Raw genomic sequence first — 24,528 nt, 5'->3', positions numbered from 1 at the left:
GATGACTTTTTCGATAAAGTCCATTCAGTCAGAAGAAATCCACTGAATACCACTTTCAGGGACTCTACCTTCACCCTTTTTCTACTGTTGTGCAACTATAGAGTAACTATATACAATCAAGGAGGGTGCAGGATACATAAAATGCTTTCTTTTTATTTGATTAAAGTAGTTTTCAGTGGACTTTTTCTGATTGAATGGGCTTTGTAAAAAAAATTCCTTGAGTCGATGTGAACCCCAAGATGCCTACTCACACATAAGGCTCACCAAGGAATCAAGGAAGTACCTCCATGTCTTGAGCAGCATCCAGTCGTTGCCATTGTTACACACTTACATTCAGTCTCACCTCAGCATTCAAGGTTCTCATCAAGTGTTTGTCCATAGCTGCAACCTACCAGGGACTTTAGGGAGCTAAGATCTTCCACTCCCTAGATGACCTGCTCCTTGATGCTACATCATTTAATTCTCACCGTGTTCAGGGAGACTCTACACAAAGTGTTCATAGATTCATCATCAACATCATCATCAACAACCCATTTTTACCCATTTTGTATAGGGGTTCCTGGTGTTAAATCAACTGTCACAATGTTTCCTGATTCATTGCCAGTATCCTACTTTCTTCAATGGTCATACTTGACTGTTGCAGGTCTTCTCACAACCCATCCATCTGTCTCTTTGCTGGATGCCTTAGTATCCTCTTCCTTTCTCTCCCGAATATTTTCCCCCAAACTGTTTTACTTTTCTGCACATGTGCCCAAACCACTGTAATCTGTTGTCTTTGACACTCTTCTGCAATTGGAGTTACTTTGGCTTTTGCTCTGATGTCCTAATTTCTTTATCTGTCCCACAGTGTGCATCCTGCCACCCGTCTCAGGCACTTTATCTCCATTACCTCAAGATTCCTCAGCTGCTGAGAATAATGAGTTGGCGGACTTTAAAAATTCCCTGTAGCCTACTCTGTTAGAAATAGTGGGTGAGCAAACTGGTGTAACTAAGGAAACAATTTATTTGATGTCAGTTTTCATCTATTCTCATCAGATGGGTTCACATCTGATCCTCGGATCTGACTCGGCTGTTACTATAACTCATAGTTACCAAAAAGCTCTCAAGCCCCTCCCTTACCCATAATGCGCCAACCCATGACATTCCTCAGATCTCGTTTTCTGCTTTTTTGAATAGACGTGCTCAGCCTGTTAAGATAAATGGTTTCTCCCTATATTTGCTATTAATCTTTCTTCCTTCCCATTACACTTCATGTATTTCTATTTTACCATAGTTGGTAGTTGTTAATTTTCCCTTTTATTTTCAAATTTTCCTTCCTATTACATTGTTGTGTATTTTTGATATCATAACTGGTATCTTTTTCCCTTTACCTCTCTCTCTCTTTATCTCTCTGTCTATATATATATATATATATATATATATATATATATATATATATATATATATATATATAAACATTTTCTTATTGTTATTTTTTTAGTATGTCTGATAAACCATCTTCTAGTTTTAAGAAGCAAATTGCCCTTATCCAATGCCCATAACTTATGTGTATACTGTTTGGGCCCATATCACCGCCAAACTGCTCCATGTGTAAAAATTTCAATCCACAGGTGATAGCAGACAGGAAGAACAAATTAGTATTGAAAGGTTTACTTCCTTCCTCTTTTGGTGAAGCTATTTCTAGGGTTCAATCCCCCAAATCTAAAACTAAGGACCCTTTGGCCTGGTCTCCATGGCCTTCTACATCATCGACTCCATCTTCAGAGTGGTCAAGAAAAAGGTTCAAGTCAGATCCGAAGTCTTTACCTATCCAACCTTTGAAAGATCCAACCAAGAAATCCTCGGATCCTACTTCTTCTGATCTGACATTTTTGCCTAGGATGAGGTATTCTCCCTCCTTGGGTCCAGTTCCTTCAAGAGTACCTTCCCCCTACTTGGGGAGACACCATTCTAGTTCACCTTCCCTTGCCTCATCTCGTTCTTCCAGAAGTTTGACCAAAGAAGACGTGGACAGAATGATGAGGAGATGTTTCACGATGCAGATGTGTGTTCTCCTAGTTTCTACCCCTTCAGGTTAGGAAGCCTGTCCTTCCACCACACTTCCTATGGCAGCTCCTTCTCTGATCTGACTGATTGTTTCAGAGCCCCTGGATCTGAACTATCCAGGTCTGTCTGGCTCGGATCCAAATGTACTTCTATCTTCAGATCCGAAGCAGTCTCTGAGTGCACTGGCTTTGACATCTTTGGATCCAGATGACTCTTAGAGCTAAAGTGCCCCATTGGGTCTGATTCACTGTCGTCGACTCCAAAGTTTTCGGAGCAGTCTCTGCCCCTCATTGCCTTGGCACTGTACAGCTCGGCTCTAACTTCTGCCTCGAGGAGATTGCTTTTTGGGCAGAGGGAAGCAATGGGCCAGAAGTCTGGCTTCTCACATCCATTGTCTTCTTTCTCACTGGAGCAATCTTTTTTCTGCTCTGGCAGAATGGACAGCCCCTCCCCCTTGGATCTTCCATCTGGATCCCAGATGTCTCTGAGCTGGCTGTCCCTGTGGTGTAGAATGATGTAGCTCAAGACGCAAAGTCTCCAGTCCACCTAGTAGGGTATTATGATCTTTTCCAATACTTCACTGGAACATTTATTTATTTATTTATTTTACATTTGTTGACCGGGCTAGTCTGGCTGGATAACAAGTCCATTTTCAGCAGAGGCCCGAGGAGAAAAGCTCCACTATCTACTAATACATTACATACAACTAGATCACTAAGAAATACAGCTTATAGGGAATATAACACTGCAAGAGAGATATTCAACAGTAATAAAACAATTTTCCTGAGGAAAGAAATGTACTGTTCGTTAATTCCAACAAATTTTGCAGAAAAGTATATAATACATAAAGTTCTAATAGTAGTAGAATCAGAAACAGGAGTTGGAGTAGAGAGGAAAGGAGTGGAGGAAGTAATAGTTTAAGAAATAGGGTAAGTTAGTCAGGTGTACTGCAGGAACAGAGCCAGTGGTTTTGGAAGTACAGTTTAATTTTCTGTTTGAAAAGAGGCAAAGATGTAGTCAGAGTTATATCACTAGGTAGAAGATTCCAATTTCTACCTACTGTATTTGTGAAGAGACAGTCACCAGCAGAGTTGTTAGACTTAATTGATTTGGCCATCAGTTTGTGAGAAGAGCGCAGAGAGTTGAGATTGTTATAAGGGATTATCAGTTGAGAGAGAATAGGGGTGTTGTCAGGTTGGTGTAGTATACTATGGGCAATAGAGAGTTGAGGGATTTGCAGGTAGTTTTGGAATTCAAGCCAGCCTAAAAGTTTTAAGTTAAGACAATGATGGGTTCTGAAGGGGTTACCAGTTGCGAAGCGAGCTATATTGTTGTAGCAGGTTGCTAATTTAGTTAGATTGCATTTCTTAAGGTTGGTATAAATAGGGGAGGCATATAGTAGAGTGGCTAAGAGATGGGATTGAGCTATCTTGTTTCTAGTTGCTGGGGTTAGAAAAGGTTTAATTCGATAAAGGGATCCTATTTTTCTGTTAACTAATTTTATGGTGTTGTTAATGTGTTGATCGAAGGAGAGATTATTGTCTATGGTTATTCCTAGCAGTTTTGTTGTAGAATCGGGAGAGATGATGGTGTTAGTGTTTGAGGAGATGGAGAAGTTTAAAGGGGGGGTCCGAGTTGTGGGGGTAAAGAGGAGAAGTTTAGTTTTTTTGGCATTAAGTAGGAGGAATCGTTTAGAGAACCATGTTTCAACTGTATTAAATACATTTTGGGTGAGTGAGATTAGCTCAGTAGGGGATGGAGCAGAACAAATAAGGGTTGAATCGTCTGCATATTGAATGCAGGTTGCTTGTGGGATAGCAGAATGAAGATCATTGATGAAGAGGGAGAAGAGAAGAGGACCAAGAATGGAGCCCTGAGGAACTCCGATGGAAATTGGCAAAAGAGTAGAGATTTGGTTTTCCCATATGACTGCTTGTTGTCTGTTGTTAAGATATGATGTAAACCATTTAATAGCTAGGTTATCAAATGAAAGAGATTGAAAAATGTTAGTTAAGAGAGAGTGGTTGACCATGTCAAATGCTTTTGAGAGATCAATGAAGAGAGCAGAAGAGAGAAGATTATTGTTGCGATTTTTGTAGATAGTATCTGTAAAGGAAAGAAGGGTGGTGGTGGTGCTGTGATGAGGTCTAAAGCCATGCTGACAGTGTGCTATAATGTTGTGTAGAGAGAGATATTGTACTAGTTGCTGGTGAATACATTTTTCCATAATTTTGGCTATGGTTGAGAGGAGAGCAATTGGTCTAAAGTTGGAGTAGTCAATAGAATTACCACCTTTATGCAGTGGAATAATATGGGAGACTTTCCAGATGTTTGGGATGGAACCCTCCTGGATAGTTCTGTTTATGAGTATGGATATTGGGTATGCAATTTCTTTGGCTGCTTTTTGGAGGAAAAGCGAAGGGAGCTTATCAGATGAAGGTGTACATGGTTTCAGTTTGTGAATGAGTCTGTAGATGTAAGAGGTAGATATAGGTTTTAGAGAGAAATTGTGAGAAGATTTAGGTGGGTTGTATGGGGGGTGGTAGTTGTTGGTGTTCATTTGTCTAGCTAGGGATTGAATAGTTTCGGAAAAAAAAGAATTAAAAGTATTTGCAGTTTGGAGAGGGGTGTCAGGGTTGGCATTTAGTGGGGAGGGAGTTTTGGCTGTACCTGGTGAGAGGAGTCTATTTACTGATAACCAAAATTGTCTGGAATTGTTAAGATGAGTTTGCTGAAATTCACAGTAGAATTTCTTTTTGTCAGAGATTATTGATTTCTTAGTCTGATTTTTAAGCTGGCGGTAGTGAAGAAAATCTGGGTTATTTCTATGGCTTCTCCATTTGGTCCAAACTTTATTTCTAGTGAGGATGAGTTTCTTAGTTTCTTTAGAAAGCCATGGGGCTGTTTTTGATTTTATTCTAATGGAACGCTCTGGAGCATGTCTATTAAGAATGGATAAGAAAGTAGTATTAAAGAATAAAGCTGCATCCTCAAGAGGCAGTGTTTTTAGGGAATTCCAGTTGCAAGTGCTAAGTTCAGCTAGAAAAAGGTCTTTGTTAAAATGCTTGGTACAGCGAATTTGTCTAATATTTGGGGTGTTTAAACAATCTGACTTTTCTCTAGAGATATAAGTTAGGAAGTGATCACTGACTTCATCTGGCATGGTACCTACTTTAAATATTTTGTTAACATTGTTTGTGAGTATCAAGTCTAATATGCTTTCTCTTTTACTGTGCTTATTGAATCTAGTAGTTGAGGTGATTGTTTGGGAGAAGCTGTGAAGGTTAATATGGGAGGAGGGATTTTCAGCATTAATATTGTTCCAGTCTATGTTAAAGTCACCTAGGATTATAGTTTCCTGTGGGTAGGTGGTCGAAACCCAACTAAGAAAGTCTTCTAATATTGGAATATTGTTGCCTGGAGGTAGGTACATGCATATGATATAAAGGGCTTTTTTAGCATTTAGTTGGAGTTTAGTTGTGATGGCTTCTATTTTGCTATCCTGGTTTGGACAAGTTGGTAGAGTAGTGATGTTAAGATGATTTTTAAAAAGGATTGCTACCCCACCACCTTTACGTTTTGTTCTGTCTTGTCTAAGTATGTTATAGCCTTGGGGTATTATTTCAGAGTCCTTAGTGCCTGATTTTAGCCAGGTTTCAGAGAGGCATAGAATGTCAAAAGAATAGGTGTCAAGGAGGGCACGAAGGTGGGGTATTTTATTGTTTAAACTTTGAATGTTAAGGTGCCCTATGAGGAATTTATTAGTGAGATTAGAAGAGTGTAGTTGAGGTGAGGGGTCAGTTGGGCCTGGGTTGGGGTGTATGTCACCATCTAGTAAGGTGGGATTTCCTAGTTTGGTTGTTATGTTACTATTAAAAAAGGTTAGAAGTTTAGGTTTTTTATCTGAGGGTAGGATATAGGTGAGGTGAGATAGTCTGTGAAATTTAGGAAGAAGATAGTTAGGGGTGGTTGTAGCATTGGAGTAGGGTGTGAAGGTGTATATGGTTGAGGTCTCTTTTTTTGTGAAATTAGGCAGGATTGTGAGTGAGTTTTCAAAGAAGGTAAGTTGGTAAGTAGAGAATAGGGAGGTTAAGAGTAGGACTGATAGAGTAAGAAGTGTTGGATAGTAGGAAGTCATTATGTATAGAGATAAAGAAAAGGAGAAATCAGAGAGAAAGATATAGGAGGTAAGAATATAGGTGGAAGTATGTAAGCTAGGAAGGTAGAGGAGAACTACAGTATACTATTGGTTGGGTGAGAACTGCAGTATACTGAAGTGTATAGAGAGGGGTAAGACTGGTAAGGAGAGTGGAGTGAGAAAAGAGATATATAGAAAAGGAGGAGAGAGTCTGAACTAGTGGGAAAGGTAGTAGAGAAGACAAAGAGGAAGAGGTAAGAGTATAAGGGGTGTGTTAAGGGGTGGGCAAGAAAATGCAGGGGAAGGAGTGGATAGGTGTGATAGGGGGTGTGGCTGGGGAGCTATAAGAATGGGACCCCTGGGGGTGGGTGGGAATTGGGGGTAGGGAGGGGAGCGGAGTGAGCAAGAGGGCTTAACGGAGCGGGAAGAAACCACAGAAGAAGAGATGAGAAAGGAGACAATCAGAGATGGAGGTAGTATAGCAGGAAAGGGTAGTGATAGGACTAGAGAGCACCAGTAAGTTAAACAGTGTTAGATAATATAGAGGTAGTGTAAAGCATACAGCAGGAGGACAGGAGGACAGAGAGAGGTGAGATAGGGAAAAAGCAGGTTACAGATAAGGAGTCAGAAATAGATAAGAAGGCGGATAGATAGGCAGTTAGGGTAGAAAGTGGAGGTTACTAAGAAAAAGGACAGTGATGAGCTTTACAGTCTGAATAGGGCCAGAAGGAGCCAAGGTAGCAGCAAGGTAGTAGCTTTATAGTTCAGGTGGAAAGGATAGTGGGAGGGGAATAAAAGCGAGGAAGGAAAATGAGGAGGTAAGGGGAAAAACATAAGGTAAAAGAGTAGCTGGAAGAGAAGTGAGTACAGAAAAAAAAGGGGGGGAGGTAAGGAGTGAGAGGTAGCTGGCTGTTTGAGGCTGGAGAACTAGCAGTTGTAAACTCTTTTAGGGGACCCAATGGGAGTCAAACACATCAACAATATTGGAGCCCATCGAGGCAGTCCCTAGGAAGAGAAAGTGCAAGAGGAGGCACTTGGACTCCCCTCAGGAGTCAATCACTGAGGATACTGATTTCAATGAAGGAGAAGGGTCCCCAAGATCACCTCCTGAAGATGTCTCATTCGGAGACATCCTTGAGATCCTTAAGCAGTGAGGTGGTTGGTCTTTCAATAACCCTTCCCCGGAGGAATCAGTATTTCTGGAGGCCTTTAGCTGGCCTGCCTACCTTCTGGGTTAATCCACCCACCGATGAGCTCATTGGCTTGATCTCAAGGTGGGCATGAAAGGAGTCTGACTCAGTAGAGCCAGTCCCCAAGAGGCCAGATCGGATTCTGGCTCCATCTGTAGGTAGGGAATTCTGGAGTAAGGAGGTGCCCATAGATGCTATGGTCATGGCGGTGGCCACAAGAAGAAACTAGCCGAAAAGAGTTCTTCTGTCCATCCCCCTAACAGAGAGTCTGGGACTTTGAACAGATTTAAGATGTGTGTGCATGCTTCAGTGACTTTTGCCCTTATGTCGCTGAACTACTTGGCACACTTCATGAGACTGCAAAGGGACTTCATCAAGGAACTTTCAAAATCCCTTTCAGGGCCCACTATTGCTGAGGCTCAATATTCTGCAGCCTCAGTTGACTAACCTTCAATATACTCCAAATTCGTCCATGAGGCGTATTTCACATGCAGCTGAAGGTGCCTCAAGGGCAGTGGGTTCAGGCATTTCCATCAGCAGGCATGCCTGAATGTGCCTGTGTGATTTTGCAGAGCCCTTTAAGTCCTTATTCATCAATGCACCCTTTGACATCTGTTCATTGTTTGGCCCAAAAATGAAGGACACACTATCCAGGTACGAAAAAGATGGAAAGACCCTCTCTGCAGTGGGCGTGCATTTTTCGACCCCTCAAACATTCTTTTCTAGAAATCAATGAGGTGGATGAAAGATGTTGTTCAGTAAGTCCCAGGGTCATTTCCAAGATCCATGTGGAGATAGCTCCCCCAGGGACAGAGGAGACTCCAATGGACAATGATGCCCATGTGGCAGAGGAGGCCCGCAGAACCAAAGGTCCAGAGATTCTTTCTCCAATAGACCCTATCAGCACTCCTGATTGTCTCCCTCTGGAGGCAATCAGGGTTATTTATCCCTGCCCCAGACAGCAGGGTTAGACATCACAAAAGCTACGTGGGAGCAGAGGATTATTTCCAGAGATTATATAATTCCTTTTTCCTTTCCATCTCCATCTGTATGCACATTTCTTAATGTTACACCAAGCCAAGGAAAGCAGCAGCACTAGAAATACAGAAGTTACTAGAAAAAAAGAGCCATCTAAGAGGTCCCACCAGACCAGATAGAATCCAGAACTTACTCAAGATTGTTTTTAGTGCCAAACAAAACGGGGACTGGAGACCAATTTTGGATCTCAGTGACTTAAACAAGTCAGTTTGACATATGAAGTTTTGGATGGTCATGGTTCAGTCCATTTTGCCTTTTATGGGCGAGAACAACTGGATGTGTTCGATATCACATAAAAATGAGCAGACAATCCAGAAAGTATTTACACTTTTGGCTGGAAGCCAGTAACTATCAGTTCATAGCACTGCCCTTTGGCCTCACCACAGCCCCCAGGGTGATTACCAAATGCATGGCAGTGGTAGCAGCTCACTCGACACTACAGGCTTTCTGAGTGTTCCATACTTAGACAACTGGCTCATTACCTCCCCAATCAAGCATCTACTAATAAATACAAGGAATCAGGTACTCTGGACTTGTTCTCAAATAAGAATAACCATAAACTACAACAAGTCTCAGTTACAACCAACTCATAATACTGGAATTCATGGCAGTGATATTCAACACTACATCAGTGACAGCTTCTCTTCCTCTTTCAAGAGTGCAGATCATCAGGTCAGGAAAATAATTTTCAGTACCAAAATTTAATTTCAGCTCATTTGATTCTACAAGCCTTAGCGTCAATGTCAGTAGCCATAATTCTAGTTTCTTTAGGAAAGTTTCACATGAGAATTCTTCACTAGATGTTAGTGACATGGTGCTCAATTCTTTATCATCATATGTCAGCAAAAATAAGAATTGCTCAGGCATGCAAGAGATATCTTTGTTGGTGGAGTCGATCAGATCTGGTTCTAGAAGGCATCATTTCATCCTCCCTCAGCCCAAGGCTATAGTGACTACAGACATTTCCCAGATTGGCTGGGGGGAACACTTCCTGGGAAAGACAGTCCAAGGCATTTGGTCCCCCAAAGATGAAAACATGCAGGCATTCCAAGACTCTCTCCCTTTTGGGACAATTGGAATCCAAATAGACATGTCAGTAGTTTGGTAAATCAACAAACAAGGGGGAATCAGGTCTTATCTCTTGTGTTGAGAATCCCTCAGACTGTGGCAATGGGCGATTTCCTCTAGCCGCTTTCTGATAGCAATGCTTATTCTGATGAAGCTCAATGTGATAGCAGACAAACTGAGCAGGTCCATTCTTCTACATCATGAGTAGTCCCTCAACAGGACAGGGGCAAATATGATTTTCCATCAATGGGGCCAACCTTGCTGAGATCTTTTTGCATCCCCCTTAAACAACAAGTACATCATCTTCACCGAGGGAATCATCAAGGGACACTCTACTCCATGATTGGCCCCCAGTCTGCTCTATGCCTACCTCTTAACTCCCCTAATTCCCAAATTCCTACAGAAAGCTGCCCAGCTGAAGAGCAAAGTAATTCTCATTGTACCTTACTGGCCTTGACAGATTTTGTTCCCCTTCCTTTGGCCTCATCTGCTTTACCCACCATAGATTCTGGATCCAATTTCAGACCTCATGTCTCACCTGACAGGCATGATTCAGCCAGATGTCTCAAACCTCAAGCTAACAGCGTGGTTTGTCCAGTTGTTTTAATAGCCATACAACCGATGCTCCCTTCCCTTGTCAGCAAGATAATTTTGTCTTCCCATAAGGCCTCTACAAGAAAACGTTACAGAAGTAAATGGAAAAGGTTTATTTTTTGGGAACAGCAGAAACACACTGATCCTTTTTCAGCCCCTGTACAAAGTGTTCTCGAATTTTTGGCAACAGTTTTTAATGAGGGAGCTACCTGCTCAACAATCTGAGTTCATTTAGCAACAATTTCTAATTTTCATACTGGATTTGAGAATTCTTTTTTGGCTACATCTAAGCTTTGTAAAGCCTTTTTGAGAGGCACCCTCCTATTGAGATCACCATATAAAGATCCTACTCCACCATGGTATTTAAATTTGGTGCTGCAGGCCTTAATTCATTCTCCCTTTGAATCAGCAAACCAACGGTAGGCCATTCTAGAAACCAAGAACCAAATAAAACTTAACACCTACCCTAGTGGGGGTCTGCTCCCCCCACACTCACCTTAACTAAATATACTACTACAGTGGGGAAAAGGGCAAATTCCCGATGGCAGCCAACCATTTCCTTGCCCTGGAAAAAATTTTGCTGAAATCTCCAACAATCAGTAGCTTCACTAAATAGATGTTTTAAGAAGAGGTGTTCGCTACTTTTTGATTCGATGAAATGCCATAGACCCGTAGGCTATGTGAGGATAAGAGGGCAGAAGTTTTGAATTAAATATATTACTAATCGGTCAGCTACGTCTTCAGGGCAGAATAGGTGAAGCCATTATGTACCAACCCAGAGCAGTGGCAGATGTTTGTAGGGCTTGGAAGATTTGGTTTGGTTTCTAAGCTCTTTGTTTAACTTTTTTTTTTGCATTTAATTTTGATGTGTGGGTTTTTTAGTTTGTTACCAAAAGAGGGGATTTTTTTCTGTTATTTTATTTATGCTGAGGTTCCACCAAAGTAGTTTATTCCTAGTCTTTGCACTGCATTTGTTATAGATCTTTACTGACATCCCAATGCAGATATTGAGGAGAGAATATAACCCTTCCTTGAATGCAACAGTGATGGCTGTAGAGTCCTTAAGGTGGACACTTCAAGCTCCTCAGGACATCATATTGTTGAGGTAAATTTAATATAGAGAACTCTCAGAAGGTGATGTCTCACTATGGAGTCACCTATGACTAGGACATTCCCTTCTGTATTGTCAGACCCATAATGCCTTAAGGGCTCAGGTAGCCTGGTATGATGAGTCTTCTGAACTGGGTTTTGATAAGTAGTGATAGATGTATAGTATTAGAGGTTACATATGCTGATGAGTTTGAGACTAGACCTTTGAGGCTTGAGAATTTACTTCTTGAGTACTTCAGTATAAAAGGACTTATTCTTAGGTGAGTGACTTGCTGGTGGAAAGTGGATCATGTGTGGCCTACAGAGCAATCCAAGACTCAAACCTAATGAACTTGCTGCATATTCGTAAATCAAACGGGACTAGGGCTACTCATTCCAGGGATCTAAATATGTCCTGTGACTTAAATAGGACATGCTTGAGGGACAGATTTATCTCCCAGCAACTACTGCGTCTTTGGAAAAGGCTACCAATTCATGTGAAACAGAGCACCTCTATGACACTATTCAAGAGGAACCTGGAAAAGTGGAAAGGGCACTGTAAATTCTTACCAGGGATAGTGCCCACAACCCTCCTGGACATGGGCAGTCATCACTAAATGCAGACTTGGGTATTGGCTAGCATTTCTATGGTATTACATTGGGATGAAACGGCTAGGCTTAAAATGATCTCCAGATTGATAGCCTAGTAATCTCCTATGATCCTCTGATACTATGTGGGCACTGACAGCTGCCATGGTGCTATGTGTATGTCTGCATGAGATACTAGCCTTCAACTTAAAGTAGGCATTTGCACCTCTCATGTATGAACTGTTCTGGAGGTAAAAGTAAGTGTCCATTGGTAGGTACAGCACTGCCTCAATGTACCTGGTGTTAATAGTCTAGCACCTGAGTGTGGGGAAGTGGTGTGCAGACCCATGACTGTGGACTAAAGTGACTTAATGGTGTGTGTTGTGTTTTAGGTTGTGACTAGGGAATTTAACTGAAATAGGATACTTCGTACCTAGTAAAGGGATTTGCAGAATATAGAAGGCAGATGGACACACGTAAGTTGCTGTCTTGCCCCTTCCTGTATCAGCAAGGCCCTAGATATGTGTGAGAGAGGTTGCAATAATAAGAGGAGTGGGCCAAGGTGGTACTTGAGGCAGCAGCACAGTCTTTAGCTTAGCAGAGAGGTGAAGGTTGCAGCAAAGCACATCGCTTTATCCCTTAGCAGCGTTAAGGCACTGGTTCAACCTCTGTGCAGCACCAAGTCAGGATTACAGGTACTGTTTGTAGGCAGGAAATAAACTGGAGACACTAAAAGCTATAGTCTCAGTTTAGATGCAATGACTTGTATCTGTGACATGCACTGCACCCAACCACTGCTCATTGTGTAGGTCTGTGAAGACAAGCCAAATTTTGCACAGAGGTGTGTGGGTCACAGAAATGTAACTCAAGCAAGAAATACAAAGCAGTTAGTAACAAACTGCACTTCTCCCAGGAATCAGAGTTTCCAACAGGATGCAGTTATGCTCCTTTCTCTAATGAAGCAACACAGAAGAACAGCAGTTATCTCTTGCAATTAGATGCAGTAAAATAGTGCACTAACTTAAAAATGACATACAGTCAACTTTCTTTCTCTCACACAAATTAATTGGGTATGAGGAGGTAGTCAGTAGATTGAACACTTCAGTAACATCACTTATAAAAATAGCCAAATCAGCAGTTTAAGCTAGAATTAAATTAAATAAGTTTTGTTAAATAGAACAGTAAATAAATAAATAACTTCTCTAATGGTCAAAGGGTTGTCAGTTTAATCAAGTCTGGTACTAAGTAATCACAGCAGGAGAACTGTTGCTCATCTCTGTGAAGCCCAGCCAAATAGAGTGCAGAGGTGTACTGGTCACAGCAATATAAAACAAACAGGGTATGCAAAACAGCCAATCAGTAAAAACCTATGCTCCTGTGGCTCAGACTCTAAACCTGAACACAGCCACTTTCCTTTTGTCACAAAATAGCACAGAAGGAAATTAGTTAAATACAATATAAACAGTGCACTTGCTTAATCATAGGAAGTTCAAGGTTACTGAGTCTTGCAACCTTTATACCTTGCCAGCTCCCACCCTAGACTTTACCTCCCTTCTCAAGGTGGGCTATGCCATCCATGCCCAGGATGAATTTATGAATACCCATCCAGTTATCCAGGTCCTGTTTGTAGGAAGATAGTGCATCACACAGCTTTATGTGCAGGGGGAGTATATTTTAGATGTGAGGGGGATGCTAAGTAAGGAGTCTGTTTCTCTTCCTTGTTTTATTGATCTGGTGAAGCAGGTTTAGATCTCTTGTTTTGGTATTTATGGGACAGTTTGATTTATGAAGGTACAAGAGATCCTGAACTACTGGGTCCCTAATTTTTCTAAAAGCAAGGCATAGGGTTAGTGCTTCTCAACCTTTCTGGTAGCTTAGGGATTTTAAGCCTGTGATCCACTTTGTTAGAAACCTCTGGGGTCTTCCCAGCTGTTTGATCTGTCTGGTGAGGTACATCCCAAAGGGATAAACTGGTCTGATCAATGCTGAATACAAAGGTTATAACCTATTTTGATCTGGATGATATTCCCTTCGCAGTCAGTTTTCCTAACAGTTGTTGCTACATGGTGATCAAAGGATATGGAATTATCAGCTCATCTCTAACTGCATTTTTATTTTGAAGTGGAATATTGTCAATGCTGTATGGGGGTTAGCCATGGGTCTTGTTTTTTAGTCTGTAGGTCAGAGAAGTAAATACCAAATAACAGGAATCCTGGTACTGAACCCTGCAGGACACCACTGGTCTCCGGTGCTGTCCCTGCCACCTGTACCATGTGGGCTCTGTGTTTTAGCTAATTTGCTACCCACCTTACCACATAAGGACCTATTTGCAATACAATTAGTGTATTAATTATGCTAATATTGGGAATAGCGTTAGATGCCATGACCAAATATGGTGTGAGTACAGTGTGACCACTGTCAGCATCTTGCATTGCCTTCTAAAGAAAGTTAACCAAGTTCATTAGACAGGATCTACATGTTACAAAACCATACTGCTGTGGGTCTGGCCTGAAATATTTAATGAAAATGTTAATCATGTCTATTATAATGTGTTCCATGGCCTTACAAATAAGACTTGTCACACTGATGGGCCTAAAGTTTCTGGGATTAGTAGTAGGGCAACCTTTATGGAGTGAATCACCAGTAATGTAAACCATCATTCTGGGAGCGAGCCTATAGGTTCATAAATTAGTACTAAGCTAACTGCCCTTGCGAGCCATTTTAAGCCTAGCCAATTATCCCTTGTAAGACTCAAACCCTGCACCTTGTGTTTGTTAGGCAAACACCTTAAGTATTAGGCCACCCGCCCAACCTAAAGTTTCTTTCTTTCTTTCTTTGATAAACTAAATTGGTATACAGGTGTAGAAAGTAGACTGAACTCTTCAACAGCAGCGATTATAAAAAATATAGTTAAATAAATAGTTTGTCATAATTAAATTAAATAAATAGTTAAGCGAAACAGTCAATAAATAATTAAGCCACTGTTCTAGTGGTCAGCAGATCAGCAGTTTAGCCAACTCTGGTATATATTATCACAGCAGGAGACATTTTACACAGCTTTGTGAAGCCCAGCCAAGTGGAATACAGAGTCATGCAGGTCACCGTAATTTAAAACAGCCAGTCAATAATTGCTTGTCCTTCTCCTGGGGATCAAAATTTCTTTCAGGACTTAACTAAGCTCCTTTCTTTTACAAAGTATCTCAGAAGAACTGCAGTTCATGTCTTACAATTAAAAATAATATTTAAATATAATATAGACAGTGTACTTGTTGAAAAAGGTTATCCAGGCCACCACACTATTCAGGATTCTAGAGTCAATTCTGTCTGTACCCAGTTTTACATCAGTTCTGGGCATTTATGACTGCAGCCATGTCAGTGCTACTCTGTACCAGGTTCCACATGAAAATCTTGCAGTAACTCGTTTGGATGCAGTGGTCTTAGATCTCAGAATCTGCATCCTTTCCAGTCAGTATATTTCCATAACCTACAGATAACATCTATTGTGGTGGACATTTCCAGATCATCTGACATGTAGAAATGCCTTCCAGTTTCTAACTTCACAGACAGTCAGCATTTGTGCATCTGCCCTTTGGTAGGTAAGTACTACACAGCAGACAAATGGTTAAGAGAATCTGATCTTTTTAAGAGACCTAATTCAGCATCAGGGTTCTAGACATGTGGGTTGTCTTTTTTTAAGAAGCCCACCTCCACAATAGCATTCTAAAAATGTAGGTGGTCCATTTTCAAATTATATACCTTTTAGGGCTCCTCCTAGGTTTGACTGTAGTTTACACCCATAAGATAGTTGTGGTGCAGTACATCAAAAAGGAAGAGGTAACTTGCCCTTTATCTGAAGAAGCTGTGACAGTCTGACAATAGGTCATCTAATCCCATTTCCTGGTGGTCAGTCACATTCTAGGGGAGTCCAGTTCTCTTGTAGACAGAGTATCTGTCGGTTGATACCCATGAATGGTTCATCAGCATTTCAGTGGATTGCAGACTATTCCATGTACCAATTTCCTGTCTCTGATTCATTTTCTGGGAGGTCAACTCAAAGGTGCACTGCTGGTCTCCAAATGGCCACTTGGACTTCTACAATTGCCCAGTTCCTGTGATAGTAAAGTTCATCAAGAAAGTCAGACTACATGATGCCCAAATCCTCTTTCTAGTCCGCTGTTGGTCCTGACAGACATAGTTTCCCCCCACAAAAGCCTTTAGAACTGTATCCCAATAAAACCCTTTTGTAGACCTCACCAAGGCACTCAGTTCTTCAAACTCATAGCTTTGCTTCTCCAGTTCCACCAATTGCTAGTAATCTTTCTTTATTCAGTCAAGCTCAAAAAAAATCTCACTTATTCAGAAAAGCCATCAACTCACGTGTTGTACAAGGACAAGTGGACTCACTTCTCAATGTGAGTGACAGGAGCAGGCCTGGATCCCATTATCTGCTTCTGTTCCTTCACTTTTACACTATCATTCTGAGACTTTTGATTCTACACTTACTTAGTCTTCTATCTAAGTCCATCTAATGACCGTTTCCAGTTTCCATTCAGGAAAAGAACCTTCCTCATTTGCATCACTGAAGGTTTGCAAGAGCTTTTTGAAAATTACTTTACTGGTTTGACCTCTCACATAGGATATTGTACCACTTTGCAATTTGTATTTCATGGTGAAAAACATTGGTTACTTCCATTTCAACCAGCTTTTAGCAGACTTAAAATACCTGACCTGGAAAATGCTATTTCTAGTAGCAATTATTTCCACAAGAAAAATCTCAATGCTTCCTGGTCATTCAATTAAACTGCCCTATTTGGTCTTTCACAAGGACAGAGTTTCAGAGCTAATCACTCTTTCATACCTAAAGTGGCCATGGAAATGAGTGTAAATCAGTCCATCAACCTACCCATCTTCTTTCATAAGTATCTGCTCCGTTGCAGAAATGTACAGTAGCAGCTTAGATTTGGTATTGATAAAGGTAAACATACTCAAGAACAACTGTTTTTTTAAAGGGACGATGAAGTGGGGCATGGAAGTATTCAAGAAATAAGGAGAGAGTAGGATTTTGGATGCATATCCTTATATAGAACATTATATTCATAAGGTTGAAAAAGTATGGGAATGGGGAAAGGAGATTTTGCCGATAGAAATGACTGCAAGTAGGGGTACATTAAGTAGGCAAGAGGGTGATGGAATTTACTAAAGTAGACTGACAAAGGAACCAAGGTATTGTGATAAACAAAATAGAGAGAGAGGTATTAGTGTGGGGTGATTTTTTACTGCTGGGAGGGAAATGAGATGGGGAAAAATGGTTGGCATTTGTGCAAGATGGAACACAAACTCTAACATGTTCTTCTAGCATGATTAAACCTAACTTTAGAAATGGTAAATCCTGTGGGCGGAGCTGCCATTTTGGGACAACTATCCCTACACAGAGGGAAAACTTCACTTTTTGGAAAATGCATAGGGCTTTGTGGATTTTCTGTGAGTTAAAAGTTTTTTTTCTTAAGTGTTTTTACTGAATTGAAAAGTCTGGGAAATATGACGTGGGTTCAAACATAGATGAGAAAACCACAAATGCATAAAAGATCAGCCTGCCAAACATTAGTGTGTACATGTAAGCTGCAAGTTGGAAACATATATTCTCAAATGGTTGTGACATAGAATCAGTGAAATTAATACCTTCTGATCAGAATGACTGCCTTATCAATTGCAGCATGAAATGAAAATGGCACTGCAGGTGTGGGCAGAAAGCAAAGAGCTTTGAATGATATCAAAAAGTATAGGGTGCAGGGGACTTCCAAGATGGCTGCACACTGATCTGCAAACAGCCTGACTTCAGCTCTCCCATTGTGAAAACAGAAACTGAGAAAGTGAAGCCAGTGATACTGTCAGTCTGAGTATAATTCAGTTACTGACTAGTAAAAGTGCACTGCCTGGATGTCTGCAAAGAAATTAAGAGAGCATGAAAGAAAATCAACTCGAAAAGATGAAGAGAAAACAATGATTGGAAATAATCTTACAGCTCTTCAGCAAAAAGCAGTTCAAGCTCCAACATTGGTGCAAGACATGCCTTCCAGTAATCTAGAGGAAAAAATAAGTTGAATGTTCTCAGAGCTGACTAAAATAAATGAAACCCTGAAGGAATATATCGGCTTAAACAAAAGACTAGAAAAAATGGAAGAGGCATTAAACAAATACTCAGATGAGCTGATAAAACTGCAAAAATCAGAGGATGAAATGAAGAAAAAGGCTGGCTGAGTAAGACTGCTCAAGAAGAGATGTTTCAAACAATGGTAGAATTAGAGGACAGAGCACATAGGGAAAATCTGAGATTTTATGCTGTACCAAACTAGAAGGAACACACTGTATTAATGTTATGAAGGCTTAAATAAGCAACTGGACTGGGATTCCACAACAGGAACTATTAACTGGAAGGGCACACTGTGTTTATGCTTCAAACCTGGCCATGAGAAAGCAGCTAAGACATGTATTAGTAAAGATGCAAATCTTCCAACAGATAAAGTTGATTGTGACAAAAACTGTGGAAAAAGACAAAGTATTAAAAGCTGGCGATAGTAGAGTGTTGGTGAGAAATGATTATTCACTGTACAGCAGGTAGAAGAGAAATGTATGCCAGTGACTAGGGAATGTTGAGAGGCAAGTGTGAGATTCAAGCTGCTGTATTCAGCTGTCTTCAAAATATTTTGTTTCTTGGTGGATGAAAATCATTCTTTGATGCAGAACAGGTGAAGGAGAAAATGCAAAAGTTTGTTCAACAAAAGATAAACAATCAAACAGAAGGGGACTCTGCTTCTCATTCTTCTGGTAATAAATCACACAGAGAGACATTGTCTTGAAACCTTTTACAATGTTCCAAAGGAAAATGCTCGAGAGGCAGGGAAAAGCATAGGAGTTGACCAGAAGAATTGAGACCACTATAGTCAGAGGAATGTACCACTATACCATTTGAGCTGCAACAGCAGTCCCAAGTGTTAGACCCATGACCATGAACACTATATTGAACTAAGATGAAAGCGTTAACGGTATTGGATTAAACAGTATTTTTGCTGTCTCATTTGCCATTCCTTTTTACTTTTATTTTTGGAAGTGTTTTGTGATTTTATCAGTCTGTTTCCGTATGTTGTTGGGTCTGTTTATTATTTATTTATTTTATTTCCAGTTTGATTACCGGGGAGGTCCACTGGGCCCTGGGGACCCGTTTTCAGTGGAGGCCCAGGTAGAAAAGCTCCAAAAATACAAATATGAACTACAAAATATGAAAAAAATATAAGTGATACATTGAGGTGACCAGTTTGTACAATAGGAACATTCATTATTACAAAATAATCAAATACAACTTCACTAAGGTTATTCTAAAAAGGTTATACAATTATAAAGCTGTTCTTATAGAGTAATTTGAGAAAATGCATTATATAAGCACATAAGCACATTCTAAAAAGGCTATACATTTATAAAGCTATTCTTATAGAGTAATTTGAGAAAATGCATTATATAAGCACATAGAGAAGAGAGTTAAGAAAATCTGTTTACAGTATTTACACAAGGGGGTTCAAGGATAAGTAATTGTAGGACATTTTGAGAGCAAGGGTACATTCCAAGTGGGATATCAATGTGTTCTTGGATAATTTTTAGGTGGGGTAGACTATATGCACTGCCTCACCTTTTTACATTCTAGGTAGGATATCGGTGTATTCTTGTATAGTTTTAGGTAGGGTGAAGACAGAAGCATTTCCACTTAGTGGACAGATATTTGAAAAGCTGAGTTTTGAAATTTTCAGAGTTTGAAGAGGAAGGGAGAAAGTTCCAAGTCTTGCCAATAGTGAAGGAGAAGAGAAGTTGGCCAGCTGGACTTTTAGGTTTATTGATAGCAATCAGGTTTTGATGTTTGGATCTGAGAGTTCTATTGAGGATGTAGGGTGGAAGGATGTTAGCTAGGGCAGGACAGTTAGATGGCTGAAATATAAGTTTGTGCGCTGTGGTGAGCTGCAGATAGTTTAGTTAGTTTGGTAGTTCTAGCCAATTTAGGGATTGAAGGGAAAGGCAATGATTGGTGGAATTTGTACAGTTGGAGGCAAATATAGAGATTTTATTGTAGCAGCTTTCTAGTTTGGAGGTGATAGAGGATGACAAGTTGGTTAGGAGAGGAGCTCCATATAGTAATGAGGGCAAAAGGTAGGTAGTGGCCAAAGTGTGCCTGGTGGAGTGAGAGAGAAAGCGATTATTCCTATATAGCATGTCTAGTTTTTAGTGGGTTTTCTTAATATTTTGTTGAATGTGTATGTTGAACTTTAGGAATTCATCGACTATAGCACCGAGAAGTTTGACAGAGGGAACCACTTCAATAGTGGAGTTGGAGTTACTAAGGACTTTGAAAGTGTCTTTGTCATAGGAGTAAGACTTTCTAGGGGAGAAGAGGAGAATTTTGGATTTGTTAGCGTTAAGGGAGAGGTGGTTTTGGCACATCAAGTTTTCAGTGGATGAGAAGGCAGCTTAGGTTTTGAGAAGCAGTTCAGAGATGTTTGAGGCAGAGCAGACTAAGGTTGAATCATCTGCGTATTGAATAATTTTGGTATCGGGGATAGCAGTGTGAAAGTTATTAATAAAAATATTAAAAAGCATGGGTCCAAAGATGGATCCCTGTGGTACACCTGTTGGTGTAGGTAGGAAGGAGGAGATGGAGTTTTTCCATTTGACTTCCTGAGACCTATCTGATAAGTAGCTAGAGAACCAGGATAGAGAGTTAGATGAGCGATGCAGGTTTGATAGATGAAGGAGAAGATGTTTATGGGAAACAGTATCGAAAGCTTTAGAGAGATCAAGCAAAACAGTAGAGACCAGGTGACCTGAATTTCGGGCTTGATTGATAGTTTCTAAGAAGGAAAGTAGAGCAGTAGTAGTACTATGGCCAGAGCGGAAGCCATGTTGAGTTGGTGTAAGAAGATGGTTTGGGTTAGAAAAGGCATAAGATGGAAGTGGATACACTTTTCTCAGATTTTAGAGATTGGTGAGAGTAGAGCAATAGGGTGAAAATTTGTGATGCTGGTGTTCTTGCCTCCTTTGTGAAGAGGAAGGATGTAAGCTGAATGCCATAGTTTGGGGACGTAAGATCCATTAATAGATCTATTAATAATGATGCGGATTGGGAGTGCTATACCATCTGCGGCACATTTTAGGAAAGTAGAGGGAATATTGTCAGGGGCATTAGAGCAGGGTTTAAGTTTAGACAGAAGTCTTTTTATAAAGTTAGTTGAGACAGGTTTGAGCTTGAACCTGAGTGGAGGGTTATTGGAGGAATTGGAGGGGGAAGATAGGGGAACAGATGGTTTATTGCTAGGGAAGGTCTTGGTTAGGTTAGATATTGTTTGTATGAAGAAAGAGTTAAATTCTGAGCATAGTTCTAGGTCGGATTTACTTGGGTCAGGGCAGGGATTATTTTTGGAGCCGGGATTAAGGAGAGAGTTTATTGAATTCCAGAATTTCTTAGGGTTGTTGTTATTATTAGACTGGAGGTTGGTGTAATAGGATTTTTTGTCCTTGGTAATTTGTTTTACTTGGTTATGTAGTTGCTTATATTGGAGCTAGGTGTTGGGCAGTTTATTGTTTTGGAACAGCTTCCATAGTTTGTCCCTTTGATGCATAATTTGTTTAGTATGTTTAGATAACCAAGGAGCAGTATTTAGTTTTACCCTTTTATTTCTGATAGGGGCAAGAGAGTTAAGCATATCTAAGAAAACAGAGTTGAAGTGGTTGATAGCAGCATCAAGAGGGAGAGTTTTAAGGTCTTGCCAGTTCATTTGTTTGAATAGGTTTGAGAAGGCTGTAGGGTTAAAGTTACTAAGATTACCAGTTGGGATGTATTGGTGTTGGTGAGGAGCAGAGTTAGTAGCGCGATGAATAAAGGCTGAGAGGTGGTCACTAATAGTGTTTGGAATTGTTCCAGAATTGGTGATTTTATTTGGATTGGAGACTAGGATCCAGTCAATAGAGGATCCTGGGGGGTTAGTTTTGTTGGGTCGGGTTATATGGTGTATTGTTTGAGTGAAGTTGTATAGGTTGATGGCTTGGGAAGGAGAGAGAGAGTTAATTTTGTTCCAGTCAGTATTTACATCACCTAAGATGTATGTTTCATAGTTAACTTCAGTAGATGCCCATTGGAGAATGTCTTCTAGGATAGGGATATTGTTCCCAGGGGAGATATATAGGGCAATAATACAGATATTTTTGTGTCTATTTAGTTTCAGTAGTCCAGCTGTAAGTTCAGTATTTTTGAATTGAGGAACTGGAATTTGGAGGGGAATTACAGTTTGTGATTTAGAGTAAACTATGGCAGAGCCACCACCTTTTTTTATAGGTTGGTCATTTCTAATAATATGGTATCCAGGGGGAAGTATCTCTGAATCAGAGATATGGGGGTTAAGCCAAGTCTTGGAAATTGCTAAGATATCTGGTTGGTTATGGGTTAACCAAGCCTGGAAAAGGTGGACTTTGTTATTAAGACTTTGGGAGTTCATGGTGAAGATTTTCAATGTGTTTGGGAGGGGAGAGGATGGGGTTGGATAATTATTGTTAGCGGAAAGAATGGGGCCAGGGTTGGGGTGGATATCTCCAGCTAAGAATATGTTGTTAAATAGAAAGGATTTAAGAGATTTAGGTTTACAGATTAAGAGTTTAGTTGGATGTAAGGTTATTTTGTGTATAAATGTATTGGCAGTAGTGGAGAAGATTGTATAGTGGAACAGGTAGAGTTGATTGGGCGGGATAAGATAAGAGGAGATAAAATGGAAGTGAGAGTAAGAGTTAGGGTGAAGGGAGTTTTCAGTGGATGTTATTTTTGTTGGTGGAATTGGATAAGCAAAGGAAGGGTATGAGCTGATATAGCATGAAGGAATCAGAAAGAGAAGGAGGAAGCAAGGGACTATGAGTTGATGGAGGATTGAGGAAACCATGATTATGCAAAGGGGGAGGAGAGATAGGAATGTCAGTTGAAGTAGAGAGTATGTTTGAAGATGAAGAATGAAATTGGAGAGAGAAGTGGTTTGTCTGGAGTTATATGAAGGAGGCAGGAATATAGTAGTAAGGGATGTGGGGAATAGGAATATTGAGAGAGAGGTGATAGAGGAGATGTATGAGAGGAGAGGGAGGAGATTGGGTAGGAGGAGTGAAATAGGAGAGGCTGAAGTTAGGTAAATTAGAGTGGGTGGATTAAGAGCAGTTGTAAGGCGGGAAGAAGAGATATCGGATAATTGGAATAAGTGGGAGGAGCGATGGAGGAATAAATGTAGGAGTGCTGGGGGGCGTGTGAGATTTGGGGGCAGGGTACGGGAGCGGAGTGAGCCCGCAGGGCGAATGGAGCGGGTTCAGACAGGTAAGGAGGAGAGAGAACAATCAGTGAGCAGCAGGCTACTGCAATTCACCTTACTGGTAAGTAAGGGTGAGTGTGGGATGAGATAATCTGAAGTGATGAAGAAGAGGGGTAGCAAAGGGCAGAAAGTAGAGGATTGCAGCAAGTAGACTATGATGTATATAGGCAGTCTAGTACAACAGAGCTGTACTTGGGAAATATAGCAGGGAGACAAGTAAGTGAAGGGTGAAAGTATAAAGCAGAACTAGTAGAGGGAGCTACCCTGGAAGGAAAAAAGAAGTGTGTAGGAGCTATGATGGGGTGAGGGAGAGACTGAGATCAGAGATAGCTCTTAAAGAGGGAGAGGAAGGGGCACTTTACAGTTATAGGTGGGTAAGCAAGGCCAAAAGAACGAGTTATGCATGGCTAAGGAGGGGTATGGCTGCTGGGTAACCTGGCTAGGTAGCAGACTTTTAATACATATTGGGGAAAAAAAAGTTTGGAGAAAGTATCAGCTTTACTACTTGGTGGGGGAAACACGTACTTTATTGTTCCCAAGGTACAGGGCTCTGGTATAGGACAGCATGTAGCTTTTACTTCTTATTGGAGAGGCTGGAATTGTTTGCCTGTTGTCCTTATTCGCCACTCAGGGATGGTCCTTTAGTCTTAAAGCAGGGTTAGAAGGTAAGAAAGCTGGGAGGGTTGGAGAGAAAAGAAAAAGAAATAGAGTAGGGAGAAACCCGCTAGCATAGAGATTGGCTTTAATACACCTTTGTTATTTTCCTGCGATGAGGATACAGCGGTGAATAATGTGGATATTATGCAATTAGCTACATTAGTTAATACACTAACATGGAAAGTGGATGACCTGGCTGCTATGGTTAGCAGCACTGGAACTAGGAATGTTGGAAGTAAGAGCTCTGATGTAGTCCCAAATGGGAACACAGAGAACATACATACTCCACCTCATTTAAGCAACGTGAATGATAACAGCAATGTGAATAATATCCAAAACTTGAATAGCTTGCATATAAATTCTAATAGAAGCACTCGTGTTATGAATATTAATGATAACACTGGTGGAATTAATGCTAATGTTAACCAAGGGTTTTCTACGCTTAAAGATTGGTTACAACAACCCTTGGATCTGTAAACAAATTTAGTCAATGATAGAACTGTCGCTAGTTCTTCTAGCGAAAGACACAACATAGTGGATAATTTAAAAATTCTGGACTATAAATCGTTCAAAGTAAAAAAGCTCCAGTTAGAAATTGTTTATTTTCGGGAGTGCCTTCACCGACAGCAAGTGCCTAAGTGGCTTAGATCTTGGCACTACCTTACGGGACTAATTTGTGAGTCGCCATTCCACCAAGAATTAATTAAACTGTTTGATAAGCAAGGGTTGAAGCTTATCG

General features: G+C 40.6%; 1 protein-coding gene across 1 annotated transcript in view; it reads left to right on the top strand.

Annotated features, from left to right (window-relative positions):
* LOC122800363 (mediator of RNA polymerase II transcription subunit 15-like) overlaps positions 1 to 24,266 on the top strand; it is an 886,273-nt gene extending 862,007 nt beyond the window's left edge. The window contains exon 11 of the mRNA XM_044069812.1: positions 23,944 to 24,266. Coding sequence (XP_043925747.1) covers positions 23,944 to 24,266 — 323 coding nt within the window. The remainder of the gene's footprint in view (positions 1 to 23,943) is intronic.
* Positions 24,267 to 24,528: the final 262 nt, after the last annotated feature.

This window comes from Protopterus annectens, chromosome 4.part0 (assembly GCF_019279795.1).
Source record: "Protopterus annectens isolate FY-2018-M chromosome 4.part0, PAN1.0, whole genome shotgun sequence".
In the NCBI taxonomy this organism is placed as follows: Eukaryota; Metazoa; Chordata; order Ceratodontiformes; family Protopteridae; genus Protopterus; species Protopterus annectens.
This window is presented reverse-complemented; position numbering and strand designations above follow the sequence as displayed.